Source organism: Streptopelia decaocto (assembly GCF_964273445.1).
Source record: "Streptopelia decaocto genome assembly, chromosome: 6".
Lineage (NCBI taxonomy): Eukaryota > Metazoa > Chordata > Aves > Columbiformes > Columbidae > Streptopelia > Streptopelia decaocto.
In genome coordinates, this window is record NC_138660.1 from 59,296,765 (window position 1) to 59,316,543 (window position 19,779).

The window sequence follows — 19,779 nt, forward strand, 5'->3', positions numbered from 1 at the left end:
CCTATCGTGGCTCAGGAAGCTTTTACCCAAGCTGATGCTTCTTTTCAGTAGTTATCTCACAACCTGCGCTGGCCGCTGCCTCTGAAGGTCACATACATCCCTTCCTAGCACTCTTCTGTTTCAACCCTTCTTCTTGGCCCTGTTTTTGTTTGTTTCAATCTTCCCCTCCATGACAATCAAATTAGAGCCATGCAGTTCCCTGTGAGGAGAAGGCAGTCCAAAAGCAGGAAGCCTGCATTGCTCTGGTGAGCACGTTAGCCTCTGGGGCTGCATAACTGTTTTCTGCAACTCTAATTAAGACGTGGCCTGTGGTTACACCAGTACACAGCCTGAGCCAGCCTGGCATATTTTTGCTTTTATTATTATTGTTTTGATCACACCGTCAGGGCAGCAGTCGGTGTGGACTGGCTCGTGTATGCTCTGCTGCCCTCCAACGGGTGAAACAATGCTCTCACCAGGCTTTTCTTGCATCTTCACCTCCCTGAGATGTCCCTAGTTGCAGCCTAACATGGAATTTAATATTTGTAATGCTCTGTATATGGTGAAGAGCCTAGAAACTGGACGAGAGAGACCACTGCTAGGTATTACTGAAGCCGCCATCAGCAAGAAAGGCTCCTCTGCCTCCGAGCTGTGGGTTCACCCAGTGAAGCCTTGTGCACTGGTGTAATTTTATTCCCGAGTCCGAAGCATGGCTGAGCTGGAGCGGGGTGTGGGTGACCGCTGTGTGTGCACAGCTTTCCAGGAGAGCCCTGTCCCTGCCAGCACGCACCCCTCGCACCACAGCCTGCAAATGTGGGTGCTGGTGGATGTGGGGTGGGAGGCCGGGCTCCGGCACAACCAGCCCCTGCTGCAAACCCACCTTCCCAGCAGGGCTGTGCGGACACCCGCCCCACGACAGGCTACCCAGGGGCAGCACGGGATTAAGGGGTGCAAAGGTCCCAGTTAAATCCCCCTCAGCTGTTGGGTGACCCAACGAAATGCAGCTGCTAATGAGTGTGGGTGACCTGTGGGCATGAGAGGCCGTGAGTCATAGAATCATGGAATCGTTTCAGTTGGAGGAGACCCTCAGGATCACCAAGTCCAACCATAACCTAACTCTAGCACTAAACCATGTCCCTAAACCCCACGTCTAAACGCCTTTTAAACACCTCCAGGGGTGGTGACTCCACCAGTTCCCTGGCCAGCCTGTTCCAATGCCTGGCAACGCTTTCCATGAATAATTTTTTTCCTAATATCCAAGCACCTCTCGGGTCACAGAGCTCTCAGTAACTTCTCTGTACCACCGAGAGGCCTCAAGTCCCCTTGTGAAAGAAAAAGAGGAAGAAAAAAGGGCGGGCGCCCGCACAGCAAAAGCCAAGTGCCCGGCACCAGTGGGCGTCAGCCGGAGGACCCGGGCGATCAGGAGCCGCCTCCACCGCCCCCCGGGGCACGGGGGCAGCTGGCGGGCCCAGGGGCGCCGGCCGCGGGCACTGCGGGCGGGGCGAGCCGGCGCTCAGGCGGTTGCGCTGCATGCAGTCAGTCACATGAGCCGCCGGGGAGCCGCGCAGCCCCCGCCCTCCTTCCCCCGCACCCCTTTGGCCGTGAATGGCACGGCCCGGATGCGCTTGTACGCAAGGAGGGTGCGGGCGAACCATTGAGCGGGGGCGGGGGAACCCGGCAGCCGCCGGCTTGGGAACACCCCTTCGCCCGGGCGTTGCAGCGGGGGGAACGGACGTGACAGGCTGAGCGGCCGGGCGCCGGCTGCCGGAGGGCGATGGTCGTCCCCAGGGGACAGGAGTACCAGGCCCCCCAGGAGGTACCGTAGCGGCGTCTCTCCCAGCCCCTCCACCCCGGGCAGAGCGGCGTTGGTGAGGCGCGGCCGCCCGCTTATTGCTCCGGCCGCGCTGCACTGGCGTCCTGGGGCTCCCTGCCGGCTCCTGCCCCTCCCCGCGGGCTGGGGCGCTGACCGGCAGCCCGGGGGTCACGGCCGTACAGCGGGCTCGGCCCCGCGCCTTCCCCGGCCCTGTGCGGTGGGTCCCGCGGGAGCCGGGCCCGGTGGGGCTGCGGGCAGCGCCTGGCGGTCACCGTCCGTGCACCAGTGCCTGCTTGGCCCCTCTGCTTGCCAGGCTTTTCCGTGGGAGGGAGAGGAGGAGACTGTCCGAAAGATTTTGGGGAAGGGTGGGGAGGGTGTGTGAGTGGGTCCCTTGGACACCTGAGGAGAGAACTAAAGTCCGTTTGGGGCCTAGGTCTGAGGGAGCCCCTGCTCGATCGTGTGTGTCCGTGGAGCTGTGGGGCTTCATCCTAGCAAATGGGGACAAAAGCACTTTCCAAGGGTGCTGAGCTGCTGAGGCTTCGGGGCACCGAAATATCCAGGCTGCCCATCGGAGTTTACTTTTTGTTACTGCCATGCTTTGAGTTCGCTTAAAACCGTGTTACCCAAAAAAGTGGGATTCTTTGTGACTTTATCCTCCTGTCTTTGTAAGAAGGTCCTAGAAGCGTTAATGTGAGGTGTAGGATTTTGTGAACCCTGAAATTGAAAGAAATGCGCAAATGGAGAATAAATTAGCTGCGTTAGGGCAATAAGAGCAATCTGTCTAACTGGCGGCAAGCAGTGGGGCCAGGAGTTTAAACAGCAAAAGCAGATTAAAGTATTTAACAGGGAGAAAAAAAAAAAGTTATATTAAATCCACATAGAAATGCATTACCTATTTCTCTAATGTCTTTTAAATTAACAACCAAGTTGCTAATAGAAGTCAAGGTTTTCTGTGATGTGTATTAAGATAAAGTTTGGAAAATGTTCATTTGAAGAATGAAAGAAAAACACTGAGTGTTGTACTGTTCACTTGTCAGGTTGAAACAAGAGAAGATGAGGAACAAAACATCAAGTTGACTGAAATTTTGGAACTGTTGGTGGCTGCTGGGTATTTTCGAGCAAGAATCAAGGGGTTATCACCCTTTGACAAGGTGAGACCAATTCAATATTTTTAGAAAGCTTTCTTAAGTATATGAGGATTACTTTTTTTTTTTGCTAGTTAGTTTAGCAATTCTAGGTGACTTAAAAAAAAAAAAAAAAGAGACACTTGGAATATATTAAATTTTCCTGTGTAAATAATTCTGCAAATGACCCAGTTTCAGACAGATAGTACTTCCTCAGTCTTGAAAAACAATTTTGTGCAGCAGGGCCTGTTTTAAAGGAGACAGTTGAATGCAAGCTAATTGCTGGTGTGCTTTTTTGTGCATGTTACAGCCTAAGGAAGGGTCAGATATGGGGAATTTTGCCCCTCTGCTGCAGTTAGAATAGCTACAAAGACTTGATACTTGGAGATAGCGTGGTCATTTTAAAAAGGAGTTTTCATTCATGAGAAATGAGGAAGTATTTGTCTTGAGAGGCTGTGTGAAAGAATGGAACAGTTAGCCTAGTGAGATTATTTTGGAGCTGTTTTTACATATCTATAGAATGTCATGAATGTTAACCTTTCATTGTCCTGGACAGGAAGTGTGTGATACTGACAGTGAGCAAAGTTCAGGTTGAAAAGAGGCTTCTGAATTGTGTTAGTGCTGACTCTGTGACAAATTCCTGAACTGAGCTTTGAAAACACACAACTGCGGCAGCCTAGAAATGGACTCTACTGTTTTCTGCTGTGTCTTTGATCATAGTGCAGCCTTACGTTGCAATACAAAACTTTTAGTTTCTTAAAGCTGCTTAGCATTACTGGCCTCAGCTGCTCGGCATACAGACACAAAGTACTTTCAAGGAGAGCGCCTTAGGATGTAATATTGTTGCATTTATGTGTAGAAATGAATGCAACAGGTTTATACTTGCCTAAATACAATGGCAAAGTTACCATTTCATGACAATGTCCAACCTTTACAAAAATGAGCATTGCTGTAGAAAATTATCTATCTGGTAGTATAAAAGGGATGCTGATAAAGTGTTTCAGAGGGGAATGTGAGAGGGGTAAGGTGTTGCAAAAGCTTGTATAGAACACCCTAATTTGTTGTATGATGTTGGTAAGTTATTCCATATTTTAATTCCTTTTCTCTGTTCTTTGCTGTTGCATACATTTAGGTTATCTTGCATATGTTCATGCAAGGTTATCTTTAAATATTTATGTAATGCATGTAGAGTTGATGAAATGGCTTAGGAGTTTAAATATACTGAAGGATCTGTAGGAAGAGGGCCTGAAATAGAGATTTTCATAGAGCTGGTGATATGCATTACTATGTTTATATGGTGCTTGGCAAAAGTATATATACCAAGGTAAATAAGTGAATACAGAAATTATGATCCCTGAGAAAATTTAGATATGGTCACTTTTTAAAGATCATGACATTTAACATACTCTCTTGTTTTATTTATTTTTTAATCTGAGAGCTATTTCAAAATTAATATATGAAGCCAAGAGAAGAATTTAGAATGTAACCAACTGCTCTTTTTTCTGTCTTGTATATGTACATTGTATGTAGAAGTTGACATATGTATTCTATCTCTATTTCAGTCTCTATATAAGAATACTGAGGATGGAGAAAATACTAAGCTGTAGTTTCTAAAATAAATAAAGCCTTTTTATGTCTTCAAATTAAAATGGAACTAACCATGCTGTTGCTCCTTTGCTAGGTGGTAGGAGGCATGACGTGGTGTATCACTACTTGCAACTTTGATATCGATGTTGATTTATTGTTTCAAGAAAACTCTACTATTGGTCAAAAAATGTAAGTTGATGAAATGGCAAGTGTGGCATTTTTTTCCTTCTTAGAAAAGAAACGGATGGGGGGTGGGAAGTCACCTGATAGCTGCTTGTTTATAAGAAGGATTTTTACCCCAAGCTTCCTGCTTTTCAAGACCACTGGTTTGTAAACCTTGCACTGGTTTCTGGGTTTCTCAGACTGTAGTTCCACAATCTATAAAACCAGAAAGAAGCTTATTCCAAACAAGGCAGTGCTGTTCCCATCTGGGCTGCCGTGTTCTTCTATCTCTGCTAAGCAGTGAAAGCATTTGTGTGGCTCCACATCGAACTGGATTGGGAACTGATCCAGATTAAAACCTACGAAAAAAAGGAAAATAGTTGTAACATGAATCAGTTCCTGGATCCAGTTCTCTATGCAGCTGCACAGATGCTTGTGCTGGCACACAAGGGGATGATGCAGAGGCCAAAACAAAGGGCAGAGGGAGACCACAGTGCTGGAAGCTGGAGCGCAGCATTAGAAGACCTTCCTTAAGTTCTCTGTGTCTGTGGTTTTGCTGTGTAAATAACCTCTGATTCTCCTTTATGGTTCTGGGGTGGAATTGCAGGCATCGGCAAACAGAATTTAAGGCATGGCGCTGTTGTCAAAAGAGTTAACTGCCCCATATGGAGGAGCGGGAGTTCCTTCCTAACAGTGACCCAATGAGACCATTTTGGTTTGATTAATTTCTTATGCATGGAATTTGCTCATAAGCCAACTAATTGCTGTATTAAAAATTTAAAAATTGTTGATGCTGAGAAAGGGATTACATTCTAAACTACGTTATTTCTTTATGCATTTCTGTGATTAAAAAAGCCCTAATTAACATTTCAGGAAGTAGGAATGTCCTGTCAAGTTATATGAAGAGACTTCATTGCTCAGTGTAGCTGAAAAGAGCACATTTCTGTGCTGTTTGATTTACAGTCATTTAGCATTGGCAAGACTGTAACACATTTAAAAATAAAAATTTGTGGTTATTGCAATTAAACATGGAGACACTTAAATCATCAAGGATAACCAAGTACATAAAGCATTGCTAAGTGCACAGAGTTAGTAGAGACTAGGAATGGAGATGGTGGTGCTAGATCTTAAAATTGCCATCTTTGTTATCCTTAAGAACAGCAGGATAGGAAATAGTTAAGTTGTTCTGAAAATGTTCTGTTATCTTTCCAGCTGACTGGCAAAACAAAACCCAGGCTCCTCTCCCAAAACAGCAACAATGATTTATTTGTAAATCTAAATTGCTCAGAGTCACACAAGCATGGGCTGTTTTGATGTCCATGTAATGCTTATATTGGTGGTGGCTCAGTGCTTCTGTGATGTTCTCAAGATAAAGCTGAGTTTTCTCAATATTATTCCAATTATTTAATTGCTCAGTTGAAATAAACATGGAAACATATGTTAGGAGAGGATCTTGCATCTATTGGATAAATATATATATATATATGTATTTTTTAATTGCATTTGCTTTGATTCTGCTGAGGGGTGCTACTGTTTTGATGTTGTACAATATTATTATGGTGGCGCAGTGGAAATTGCCCTATAAGAGTTATGGCAGAGTTTTCACTTCTGTTAAGAAGTGTAACTTTTCAAGCTCTGTTCCCAAACTCTGGTCTCTTGTCTCATATCTCTTGCTCCCCTTTTGGTCTTCCAGAGTATTGGTTGTCCATTTGGGCAGTACAGAATAACTGGCCCAGTACTGACCACAGTGCTAATTTTTTTTCCATCATGGAAAAATAGTTTTAGTTTTCCCAGTACAGTGTTCATCCTCAGTGCTGACAACTGCTTTAAAAATGTGCTTAAGAGCATAGGCAACAAAAAAAAATTGCCCTAAAATATGGGAGTCAGTGGAAACGGGATGATATTGTTGTAGATTAATTCCTTGTGTTTGGGTAATCCTATTGTTGTACCAGCTTTCACCTGAGCTGTAGAATAAGATGTCTGCATATTCAGTTTTACCTGCTTCAAAACCATGTGTAGTATATTGTGTATTTAGCTTTTAGGTGTAATATATGCTTAAACTCATAAAGTTTCAGTAGTAATGCTAGACTATTTTTTTGGGAGTTCCACTAAACAAATTCTGAAGACATTACGGATTATGGATTTGATATGACTGCATATCTTCTACTTAGTATAACTGTACTTAAAGATACCGTTTCCTCATGGGTACATATATTATGATATGCAAAGGTGTTTGTAGATAGAGCTTATGTGGGCATTTCACCTGAACAAACATGCAGATCTTAAAATGATGTGTGTATTATTATAAATTAAATCACAAGCTAGGAGCCTGCAAGAGGGGTTTAATCACCTCTTCACAGACTAATAATATGTGTAGTACAGTGTCAAAGCTATTTTGTAAATGAAAGTTTGGCTGCTTTTTACAGCTGTGTGCAATGGAAGCCACTAGAGGGAACCTTCCAACTACTGACTGTGTTTGCAAAAATAATTTCTAATTTACAGACAAAAATTGTAACATATATATGTGTGTGGTTTTGTTGTTTTATAATAGCGCCTTAACTGAAAAAATTGTATCGGTATTGCCAAAAATGAAGTGTCCTCATCGTTTGGAACCACATCAGATCCAGGGACTGGATTTCATTCATATATTTCCTGTTGTACAGGTAATAATTTTGTGATATATTGATACTTTGCTGAAAAAAGCCATAAAACTTGCGTAAAAATTGTAATGAAGATCTGTATTGTTGTTTGGGTCTGTATGTGACTTTGGAATGAATAACCACAGAGAAGTATTTTGAATGAATGTTTTTGAAGAATTGAGTGTCGTTATGGATGATAGAATTCTTAAATGTCGTTTGATCCACATGTAAGAAAAACATGAAAGAAACTCCTTAAATTATTTGAAATAGACTCAGATTCTGCCTTTTATGGAATGTGTCTGCTTAAAGAAACTAAAGTTTAAGCTTGTTTTGGAATGTGATAATCTACTTTGCCAGACTAGGAAACAGAACAAAAATCTTACTCCATAGGCCTAAACATAGACTGTAAGTTATGGAGATAGTCACTTAATCAAAAGAATATGTATGAATAAGGTGAAAGCCAATTGCAGTTGTTTCTTTAAACATAATTCATCCTTCATTCATATCACTTGAAAACATCTGGGTGGAAAAATAAATCGTTCTGACGTGTGACCCTGTTACTGTGTGTTTGTTGAGCAATACTGGCTGACCATGTGCGTGCTCCTAGTTCTCCATTTTATTAAGGTTTAAGCTAACACATGATGTGTTCCAGTTGTGTGTGGTATCTTGAGAGTCCTTGGTGTGTCATTATCATTTTTTAATTTTACTTTCATCTGCACACATAAATTTATCCTTGATAAATAGGGAAAATGAAGACTGTTAAGCAAGATGCTTTTTCATTAAATAGCTCTTTACCTCCTGCCTGTGAAGGAATTTAGCAAGTAAAAGTTTAATCTAAATTGCGATTTGTAGGAAGTAGGAAAAACTTCCTGCTGTCTCTTTCTTGTTATCTTCTAGTAGGAGACTCCTGAGCAAAACCCACTTAACTGCACTCCCCACAAAAAGCTGTGTGGTGTGTGCTACCATTACACAGCTTTCAAGCTGTGCTGATGCTGCCTACAGGTGGAAAGTTTGTATCTTGTTAAAGTGAATTTTTACTTCTAAACTTTTATTTTCCTACCACAAAAAAAAAAAAAAAAAAAAAAAAATCACAACTGAGGTTAATTTCTTGCTCCGGTCATTTGATCCTAATGATGCTAATGAATGGTTACATTTATCAAATATAAGACTTCTCTCACAGGAGAAATAATTCCTCTCCTGAAGTGAGAACATAAACTCCTGCTGTAAAAACTATAGCACTGGGTATTATTTTCTCTGACCTGTTTCATCCAAATTCCTGATTTGGGATATTGCTTCTGGAGAGGAGAAACATTAATTAAGCAGGAAGGAAATGGACTTCTAGATTCCTCTGAGTGTGGTGATTCTCAGTAGCTGCCCAGTTGATGGTATATCTTGGTGAAGAAGTCATAAAATCATAGAATCATTTTGGTTGAAAAAGACCTTTAAGATCGAGTAACTGTTAACCTAACACTGTCAAGTCCACCTCTAAACCATGTCCCTAAGATTTTTCTCTATGAGCTTAGTTTTTTGTATGTAGATATTTTTTAAGAAATTGTGGCTTTCTATCAGGTCCCTGTGAAGTTCTGCCTGTACCAGGTACTGGTGCCTCCCCATTTCATCCCAACTGAGATGGGCTTTCAAGAAAACTTTTGTTGGTGTCACCAGTATGCTGTGTTCTGGAAAAGACCATGCAAGAGCTATAATAGGCTGACAACACCATGGCATGTAGGGATTATATTTTGATAATGACACTTCACTCAATACCCTGTTAAATTCAAGATTTCACTTGCTATATGTAAATCTTACATCAGTCCCCAAGTAATACAGGAGCTCTTTTTTCCACCTGGCATGGTGTGCCAATAGCTCTTGTGCTGTGCAAGCCAGTCTGGTGAACTTGACAGGTGGAATTTAGATGGATCCTTCCCTACAGGAATAAATTAGATTGAGTTGGCTCACTGCCAGAGAATGTAGCAGAACTTAAGAAAAAAAAGAGTAAAAAAGATTCCAGTGGGCAGAAACGGTGCTGTTCTTCATAGTAAATTCTGCTTACGTTCTTAGAAAAGTGCATATGCAGCGTAGTGATGAGATGTGCTTTGTAATTAATAGTCTGCATTTTCATCTCCTTGTTGTCATCGTCTTCCCCTCACTTTCCAGGGGTTCATGGTTATGGCACAGAAAGCTGTTGCTGGTTCAGACTTGGATCCAAGATTGATCTGATCTCTTATGTGACCTCCTGCACAGGCTGTCAACAGCCCACAAGATTTATCTTCTCCAACGTTACTTAAAATGTACTTCAATCTCTTGTGGCTTTTTGTGTGGTCTCATAAATGTCAGAAATCGTCTTTTTTGTTATATGGGCATGTGGTTCTTCTTGAACACTTCATAGGCTTGCAGATACATCTTTTCACAGTGGCGCTGTAGTTTTTGAAAACAAGAAGTGATCTATAGTAGGAAAATTTGATATAAATACATGTAACCTAGCTGTAATGTCTTCTGTCTGGGGTATGGCCAAGCTTAATGAGATAAGGTTTTGCTCCAAGTGGTGTCTTCTGTCAGAGTATAACGGACAAATGATACAAGACAGGTTCGGTGCTGGGTCCTGTCACTGAGAGCCCAGAATATTTTCTGTTCAACTTCTAATAGTTCAAATTCCAGCAGAGCTCCTGCCCATCTCCTCCGGCTCAAACTGATCAAGGGTGGGCACTGTGGACAGTTCAAGTTTGCTTTGCAGATACATGACCATACGATAGCCCATGGACTGTGTAAAAAACACCGTTTGTTTTAAAGTCTGCTCCAAAGGACTTGTTTGGAGAAGAGAGGGATGAACCTGTGTGCATGTAAAGTATAATCACATTTTTGTGTAAGTGCTGTAAATGCCACACTTCCTAGAACAGAGGGATTTTTTATTAATTCTGTGTGGCCTGCTCAGTAGAAGGATGGCATTGATAGCTTTTTAGGGTTCAGTAGTTTTGATTTTTTTGAATGTGGAATGGGATGTACGTTGTGCTGGATGGTACAGCTGTGCTATTGGTCTGGTGGGCTGTGAGGTGTGCTGGCTCTTCCATGGTCTAGGTGAAAACAAAAAGCCAGAAAGTGAACGTTCCTTTGTTTTGTGAACTACTGCTGTGGTTTTCTATGTTATGTATTATTCTGTATTTTGATAATGTAATTTTCTTAATGCTTAACAAGTAATAAAAACTAATACTGTAGATAAGTACTTAGTGTGGTAAAGTACACTTTGTTAAAATGTATTTTTAGCTTTAGTTGTGGATTTCTTCTTCTAGGATGTAGGCTTTATGCAACTCAAATTTTTGGGAAGGCACTTCAGGGTTTTTTTGGGAGGGTGTATTTTCTCCTCCCCTCCTTAAAGATGCAAGCTAAAAGAATAATCCTTGAAGTGATACACATCCGTTTCTATTCCACATATGCTCTTCATTTCCTTTTTGGAATGATTTTGTTGAAGATACAAATATTTGGATTACAGAAATTCATATTGGCCAAATTCCAATGAACTTTTCTTATGCTTGTGGAAATTTCATATGCTTTTGTTTATAAATTTCTTGACTAAGAACTTCTAGTAGTTGAAATTTGCGATAGAATTTTCTTTCTATCCTTACTATAAGAAAATGATTAGAATATAAAAGCAATTCAGTATGAAGTCATGCAATGAAATTACTAATTTTACAATACACTATTTACAAATAGCATTCAGAAAAGAGTTTTTTTGGGATACCAGACTCTGATTCAAGGAACTCGTAAGGGAAGGCAGTTTGATCTTTCTGGACCATTGAATCCCACTGTAGTTTGAATGTTATGGCTCATTGAGGTTTGGATGGTACAGTATAGTTCAACAGGTTGAAGAATATTTAGGTTTGATTATAAGAAAAGCCCTGTGTTTTCTTAGCTTACACATTATCTGATTGCTCTGATGAGCTTTTTAGTATGTAGAAGAGTAAATGTGAAGTTTATCAAATAGCTAGTACTGGATCATTTTGTCAGTAGGTCCCTGAGTTACCATGTTTAGAAATAAATGTTCTTGTTTGTGTGCTTAAAATATGCTTCTAGCTTTTATCATGTATTAAAAAGAATTATGCAGTAGTTTGGTGTTTGCTGCTGTTGTTCTTCCCTTTCCACTGCTACAAACTTTTCTTTTTTTTCTTTCAGTGGCTGGTGAAACGTGCAATAGAAACAAGGGAAGAAATGGGAGACTATATCCGTTCTTATTCTATATCACAATTTCAAAAAACTCACAGGCTACCGGAGGTAAAAGATCAAGTCAGCTCTTGTTTCTATTATGGCAGAAGCTGAGGTGCAGTACCAGCTTCACAGCTCTGAAATCAGCACAATATACCAGAGTTGCTTTTGCTACCATTTTGTTAATCGGTCCTAGAGGAATCCGTGCACATGTTCATCTGGGGAAAAAAAATAAACGTTAAGTTGTTATGACAGAGAGTTTATATGTACTGGTTAACTTTTGCTTAATAGTTGCTTTAGTTTTCTGCAATATTTGGTGCTTCTCTGTCAGTCCGTCTTGCCAGGTAACTTGCTTATGGAGCTCTGTGGAGTGTATCTGGGCTAACCGTGTGACTGGAGCTACATTGCCTAAAATGTGTTCAGAAACACCCGCTGTTTTGTAGAGAAGCTCATCTAGCTAAATGAGAATTGAAATGCTGTTTATGCTCTATAATTTAGGGTTTGTTTTAGAGCTCTCAAAGTCAACTCTTTGTCTTCCTGTATCCAAACTTCAAAATTTGTTCTTGATAACTAGATTCCTAGAAAACTTCATTCAAAAACTGAACTTGGGGAAAGACAGAGAGGGGTAGGTTTGGGTTAAAAGGAAATACATTTGTCTCTGTAAAATACGGTTGCCAGAGGAGTGAGAGGTTCGGTTTTATCTGGAAGTGTAGTGGTAAGAATAATTTTGCACTGTTTGAAATGCCTTGATCACATTCCTTCTCCATCTGATAACAGTCATGTGCTGCCCACTTTGAAGTTACATGCTTAGAACAGTGTTGTCATCCTCTCTTCTTCCTATTCTGCAGTAATGATAGGAAGTTTCCTTGGTGTAAGAGGACAGATCAAATGAGCTTGGATTTGTGCCTGTATTGCAGAGCCATCAGTTCTGTTCATGCATATCCCAAGGCAATTCCATTTTGGAAACCTAGAACCCAAGTTTTGCCTCTAATTCAGTAACAGCATTAAAGGTAGATTTTCGTAGTGTTGGGAAACAGTTGCTATTAGCCTGGGGTGCTTTGGATTTTTTTTTTTTTTTTTTTTTTAATTTTTAATTTTATATTGTTTTTAATACCTAGAAACAGTAGGGGAAACTTTTCCACATTAAGTCCATTTCAACTTCATTTCTTCGTAGTGTAGTAATTGAGATCCCAGTAGTGGGCTGGGATTACATTTGTGTCAGGTAGTGTATGAGCAGAGGGACTGCTGATCTGGATACAGTTTTAGAGACCTACCTACCAATCTGACAAGAGAAGCAAATACTTTCCTGTGTTAGAGGAAATCACTAACATTTCACCAAATAATTGGGCAGCGCAGTTAGAAACTGTTTGACAACAGTGTTTGGTAAACTCATGACAATGGTTTTTAATCTCCATTCCTGGTATTTTTAATCACCTCTATTAATGTCTTTCAGGATGATGAATTCATGCAAAGAAAAGAGAAGGCTATCAAAACTGTTACTGATATCTTTGTAAGTATGTTAGATTTTTATGATCAAGAAGCGAGTGGTTTTAGTAATGAAATGGTGCTGGTTAATGCTGCTTGATGCAGCCAATCCTGAATTTTCTCATGAGAAGGTCCCAATTAAGTTACATGTCAAGCTTCATTCTTACAACAGGTCTCAAATGCCAACATATCAGATTGAGAACTTTTAGGCGTTCACTGTATGAGTAAGTAGGTAAACCATATCAACTGCTTGCACAGAGGGTGTGGAGTTGCACTCTGTCAAACACAAGTCACAAGATTGCTCACAGTCTATTAAATCCTCAGCAGTCTGATTATTTGACACTGTCAGCAGTTGGACTGTTTATCTTGAAATGAATCAAAATATGGATGATCTCTTTAATTTGAATATTTGCATTTCAGAACTTGTCTTTTTTACTTCCTGTAATTAGCAATGAAAATACACACCGTACTTTGGAAATGTTTTCTTCAAGTAGCAAATGTTGGTTGGGAACGGTGGTATAGTTTGTTTTCTTCCTCTTAAGATGGACTCTCGAGTAAACTGCTTGTTTATATTTTTTGAAAGTTTATTCATTATTGCTACCAGGAATGGCTTGTAAAATACATAGGCAGTGTCACTGTCTCACCTGAACTCAGATGCCTAGCTAGCAGCTTGAGGTGCTGTCCTTGCTTTCTAATTTCCCTGTTTGTGACTTTGTCACTTCACCATTTATGACTCCAACAGTTTGCTACTTTTTAAAATTTTTGTTACCATCTTGCCAGCATTTGCGAAGTGATGGGAAGGTTGGGTACGCTTTGAATGGGACACTTCCAAAGCCTTTCCAAAGCTCGTGAGACCCCAGTCTTAAAAGTTTGATAGTATTTTGCACCACTCAGCTCACCGGTCTAAGTATCTCCCAATCCCTCTCCTGCCTTTGAGAACACTGACTGCTCTCCCCAGTTTGGATCTATCTGCAGGGCTGATGGAAGTGTATTCTGTCTTCTCCTCCGGATCACAGATCTCTAGGTGCATCTCCATGGTCGATAAACTTTTGACACTTGTTCATCACTGCTGAGAGTATCGTTAGACAAACACCTGTTCCTTAAAGATATGAGCTCTGTCAGGATTATATCCACTATAGCTGACACCAGATCTTCTTAATGCAAGATTAGTTCATGAGATCTCTTAAGGCATGAGTGCAATCTAGAGGAACACACAGTGAATTTTCAGGGGAGAAACTGCACAAGCTTTCCTGTCTATGTATAGGAACTTGAAGGAGGAGAAGGCAGCTATAAGATGAAGGTTCTTTTTCAGGTCACCTTTAAATCATTATGCATTGGAATTGGAAGAGAAATCCACTTTCCTAGAAGAGGACCAGCAAGTGTGAAAGATTAGTCTATTGTCTGAATTCATTATTATAACACTGGTCTAAGGACTGACCCTGCTCTCAAGGGGGAAATACAATGAGATTAATGGTCATGATCTGACCCAAAGGCTAGAAAAAGGGATATTAAATATCAATAATGGGTTTTGGAATAAGAAGTAAAGGCACTGAAAAGTGACTATCTAGTGAATTGAGATTATCTTGCAGGGGTTTTGTTCAGCTACTCAGTTATCTGGTGCCAAGACTAATGCTTATATGGTATGATGCCTACACACCACATAGCACAGGTACAATACAGAATGCCACCATAAAAGCTGTAATTACTTTTGTGACTTACATTACTTTTGTGTAACTGTGAAAACACATTTTGTGTGAGACTCTTGATCATAAAAAGCTTTTTCGTGTTACAGGCAAAAATGCAGCAAGATTTAATAGCTGGACACAAAGTTGACAGAAATTCAGAGTAGAAATGAAGTAAAAACTGCAAAGGGTAACTGACAAATTCAGGACACACTTGCCAAGGGATACTCTATTTTGATTTGTGTGAAATCTCTACTTTGGGATCATGTTTTTGAAGAAGATTGAAAGCTGTTTCAGCAGTGTTATGGTGCAGGAATTGCTTGTTGAAAATAATAGTTTGTGTTGTACAGAAAGTCAGATCATCATCATCTTTTATTTTCTTCTAGACTCTTTGAAACTTGCATTGAATCTTTTATCCCATGGGAATAGGATTTTCTGAAGTTAAATGTATATATGGAAAGCCCAAGTTTTGATTTCAACTATTGTTTTTGTAATGTATTTTTTTAAGCATTCTGAGCCTGGCCCTCGAAGTATTTAAAAGATACAAATGTAAAACACATCAGAAGAGTGGGATGTTGCTTTTGATGCTGGTTATTTGGTGATGATGTTGGAAAGGGAACAGTGTATCTATTACTCTAGATAGCAATTCTGCGTTTATTTTAGAAAAGCCTTTTACAAGCTCTGAATTAATTCACTGTTTTACAGGAGGTTTACAAACCCCAGAGAAAATATAAACGTCAGAAGGGAGCTGAAGAGCTGCTAGATGAGGAATCAAAGGTTCATGCTACGCTTCTGGAATATGGCAGGTGAACGGCTGCATTAGGGTTTTGTATTGTGTGCATTTAAAAGCATTCCATAAAAGATTTGGATTGTGGGTTTTTTTCTGCTACTTTGCCATCAAACTGTTTCAAATTTACTCCTGTCTGGTTTCAGATTTGGTTTGCTTAACCTGTAAGTTCTCTGGGGACTGGACAGTCCTTATGTGTGGGACCAATGTTTTGTACAATGAGAGCCCAAGTTCTGACTTACAGTACTATTAGGGTATGTTTATTTAACATGCTTGTCCTTGACTTCACAAAAATGGCTTAAATTCATGATGCTTCTAGGTAGCATCTGTCAGTCAATATTGCCCTTTTGCAAGCAGTCCAGGAAAGTGGGGGAAAAGAGGAGCTGAAGTTTTTATTGCTTCTTTTTGTAGTTCTGATGTGGTTGCTACATCAGGAGGCTGAATCCTGGTTTAGTGATTTGTCTCCTTACTTCCTGCAAACGTCCATATAGAGACAAAGTTACCAAGGTTTGCACTTATCCATTATTTTTGGAAGTTACTCTGGTTTGCTGAGCTCTCTGAACGCATAAAAATAGTTTTCCAGAGTTTCTGGTTTTAGTTTCTCTTTCCAATTCTCTTTTAATAGTTGAGTGAAATGAGGAGCTTGTCTGCTGTCAGAGCTCTTAACAAGTGCAAATGACATTATTATTTGATGGTGTTTTGGTGGTTGTGTGGTTTGGTATTTTTTTTGGTCTCATTATTTTGAGAACCTTCCTTTTACTCTTTCTACACATTTGTCTTGACACACAGTTGAAATCAGTAGGTGTCCTGGTTGCAGATTGTTTATAATCTTCCCCTTGAATTCATGGTGGTATTTTGTGAGGGCAGCATGGGCAAAATAACATAATTCAGTTTATTTTCCATTGAAATGGGATGAAACTCTCTGTGTGTTCCTGATGGAATGAGACTATTGGGAGACATCTGGGTGTCCTGTTACTCAGCAGACCTCTTCTGACATTGCATAAACTTCATATACAAATGATTAACTTTTAGCCATAAAAGGCTTGTAAGTAGTCCTGCTTCTACAATTTAGACAATTGTAGCTATAAGTCAGTTGGAAACATCGCTTCATATCAATGTAATTTAGTGCTTCGTAATACTGAAGATAATTGCTCATATCCAAAATTTCTTTCTACCTGTTTTTTAAGATATTTCCAAACAACATAACTCAAATGTCAATTTTTCCTCTCCCTGAACAAAAACAGATGTAAAAATGTTTATTTGAGTATATATTTAAAGCTCTGAATGTCATGCTTCAGAAAGAAATTGCAGATTCCTCACAGCACACAAGCATGAATGTTTTTTTGGGTGTACAGATTACACTGACAGCTTTCTGAGGCACTTCCAGAATTCAGGAGTATATGGCTAATAGCTCAGGATTGACTTCCGACTGGAAAGAGGGCATCGCTTTTCCCTTTCATGAGCTTTATGTGACAATATTTTATGGCCAGTCTGGATTTACAAATCGTGATCGAAGGATTAGATGGAGCTGAAATTATTCTGTAAATATGCTGCAGTACCTGTTTATTTGGTTTATTTGAAGCATTCCAAAACTAACTTGAACCTGGCTGTTGGTTTTCATAAATAATTCACTTTTTAGTTTATTTCTTATATTGGCAACTGATAAACAGTGTATTTGTGGCAGTTGTAAAGAACAATGTATTTATTTCATGTTCCTGTTGTTCTTTTAGGAGATACGGATTTAGTAGACAAGCAGGAAAAACAGAACAGGTAAAAATACACTAATTTTAAATACTCAAATTGTGGGAAGAATGGCATTGTTTTTGTTGAACTGTTGGTTACTGTAAGATCTTAAAGGAATACAACAGAATAAAGAGCCATACCTTCTGTTATTAACATCTCTTAAAAATGGCTAACTGGAACTAAAGATCTGCATACCACCGAAGATGCAATTGATTATTATCTCCTTTTTTAGAGGGTTTCATTCATCTCTACTCAGAGATCACATTTTGCAAAAAATTTTCACTTAGAAGGGGCTTTGGGTGTTTTGTTTCTTTTTTAATGTGAGGTAATGACATATTCTGTCTGTTTAGTGAGTATCTTTTAATTAAGTGATCTATAATGTTCTGTTAAAGGGGTTTTCCTTTTCTTTTTAAAGAGCTATTCAGCTTGGTAAGAAATTTTGTAGGCATTTGTTACATAACAAGTTATTTAATGTGATAGAGAAACATGAGAGCATGCCACAAATAAATCACAGTGCCTCTTGAAAAGTAGCATCCTTGCTGTGCTTTTAATGACTGTAGAATCATAAAATGTCCTTGTCAGAGTATTTGCAGTTTTATTATTTCAGCGCAGATATTACTTTGGCTGAAAGTTTTTATTACAGACAGAGATAATGAAGAAATGCATTAAGCATGTCACAGACACAGCAATACATTGAGTACATTAAGATTACCCTCTTCATTATGTGAATATTCTACATACAAATTTAGCATTTAAATGTTATAAATGGAGATGCTTCCTAATCTAGGCATACATCTTTTCCCCCTCAAAATTACTGCCATGCTGCAGTCATGGTTATAGAGTTAATTTGTTTCTTCCAAAGTTTTACTGACTTTAGAGTATTGTGTATTAGAAGGTTATCGTATTTTTGTGTGAATTGAGTCACCAGTGAGGCAGAAGTGGAAGATTAAATAGTCAGGTTAGTGGTGCAGTAGAGTGACCTAGTCTGTCTGTCAGTAGTTCTCACCGTTTTAGTGGTATGAATTCTTCTGGCTGAACTAGGCAGTTTTACACTTTTTAATGTTGTCATACCAGTATTGAACTATATTAAGCTATAAAAAAATGATTTATTAAAAAAAAATCAGCTTTCTCATGTATAGCAGACATCATATTCTGGAGTAACCAGTTGCCTTGTGAGGTTGGTAGTTCTTAGAAGGTTGTGGAATAAGGGATCTTTGCACCAGATGTGTCCGTAGCAGCCAGAGACGCTGACTTGAACAGCTGGAATACTTAGGAAATCTGTGAGGGTTACGCCTCGGTTGGCATGATTTGGAATATGAGGATGTTAGAGTAGCTGAAATATTTTCATAAAAACAGAACAGCTGTATTCCAGTTTTCTACTTGTTGCATTTCTTTCTACTTTACATTACTAGAACTACAGATAAAATTTTCTTAATTTTTCTTTAAAAGGCCGAAGATAAAAAAATTGCGCTACCTCCAGGACTTGGAACAGCAGGAAAATCTGAGCCTTGTGATGAAGATGACCTTCAGGCTGCTGAAGAGGTCTGCTGCACTAAATGTTTGTTGATGTTTAATACCAAAAATTCAACTTTTGTTTTGGAATCTGAGCATTTTAAGAGGTCAGTTTCCAACTGGTAGTGGGAGCTGAGTAGTCTGAGTGAACCTGTACTGTTAGAAAGAATTGTCCTTTGTTTGGTAACTTTAACCACCTCTTCTTTAACTTTTGTAGACTTAGTGTCCCATTACATGCATTAAAACACATGTTATAGGATACTAATTGTATATGTGTGTCCCTGTCACGAGGCAGAAATAAGTTAAATAATAAAAGATAAATTGTTATATGTAATTTCTCATATTTTACTCTAGCTTCGCATTAAAACTCTGATGACTGGAATGGCTGCAATGGCAACAGAAGAGGTAAGCAGCAATTAAAACTGATACAGCTTTGTTTAAATGATGGTTATGGTAATTATTCCTAAAATTGAGTTAATGGTGAGTCTGAAGTCTTGGAATGACTGCATTTGAATTTTTGTGAAGGGAGCGCAAGAAAAGATGGTCGAATTAAGAAGACAATAGTTTCCATGAGGCTGATGAATTAATAATTTGCCTTGCAAAGATTATATATAAATAAGTGCCTCTTTCAAATGGTTTCTGCAAGGAGAGTTTCAAGGGGAAGACATCACAGTGCAGCTATCCAAGATGCAGTATGGGCTTATTTTATTCATCTTGTGAAGATATCTGGAGGAATAATCATTTTATTGGGGAGAGTGGAGGAAAATTGTATGTGTTTCAAGGTGTTATTCAAAGCACTCATAAATACTTATAAACATTACCATTAGTCTAGGACACCAAAAATACTGGATATGTATCTTGTTTTCGTAATTGGTTGTAGTTAATGATACGATGGAACTTTCAGGCTGTGGCAATTTTGAAATTTCTTACATTTTGATTTCTGAATGAGAGAACTGGGAAGAAATTCAGTAGTTAAGCATTGTTTCTGTTTATGCTGAAGTCACAGAAGAAAAGGTGGTAATTAATCTATTCTCAAAGTTGATTGACATGCTTTCTACTGAAATCCACTGTA

At 39.5% G+C, this 19,779-nt stretch overlaps 1 protein-coding gene across 2 annotated transcripts in view; it reads left to right on the forward strand.

Moving 5' to 3' along the window:
* Nucleotides 1-1,651: 1,651 nt before the first annotated feature.
* Nucleotides 1,652-19,779, forward strand: part of CCDC93 (CCC complex scaffolding subunit CCDC93) — a 40,346-nt gene continuing 22,218 nt past the window's right edge. For both annotated transcript variants that reach the window (XM_082055577.1, XM_082055578.1), the window contains exons 1-10: nucleotides 1,652-1,795; nucleotides 2,830-2,943; nucleotides 4,598-4,692; nucleotides 7,217-7,328; nucleotides 11,469-11,567; nucleotides 12,952-13,008; nucleotides 15,371-15,471; nucleotides 17,183-17,222; nucleotides 18,645-18,737; nucleotides 19,062-19,112. In XM_082055577.1, coding sequence (XP_081911703.1) covers nucleotides 1,754-1,795; nucleotides 2,830-2,943; nucleotides 4,598-4,692; nucleotides 7,217-7,328; nucleotides 11,469-11,567; nucleotides 12,952-13,008; nucleotides 15,371-15,471; nucleotides 17,183-17,222; nucleotides 18,645-18,737; nucleotides 19,062-19,112 — 804 coding nt within the window. In that variant the 5' untranslated portion in view covers nucleotides 1,652-1,753. The remainder of the gene's footprint in view (nucleotides 1,796-2,829; nucleotides 2,944-4,597; nucleotides 4,693-7,216; nucleotides 7,329-11,468; nucleotides 11,568-12,951; nucleotides 13,009-15,370; nucleotides 15,472-17,182; nucleotides 17,223-18,644; nucleotides 18,738-19,061; nucleotides 19,113-19,779) is intronic.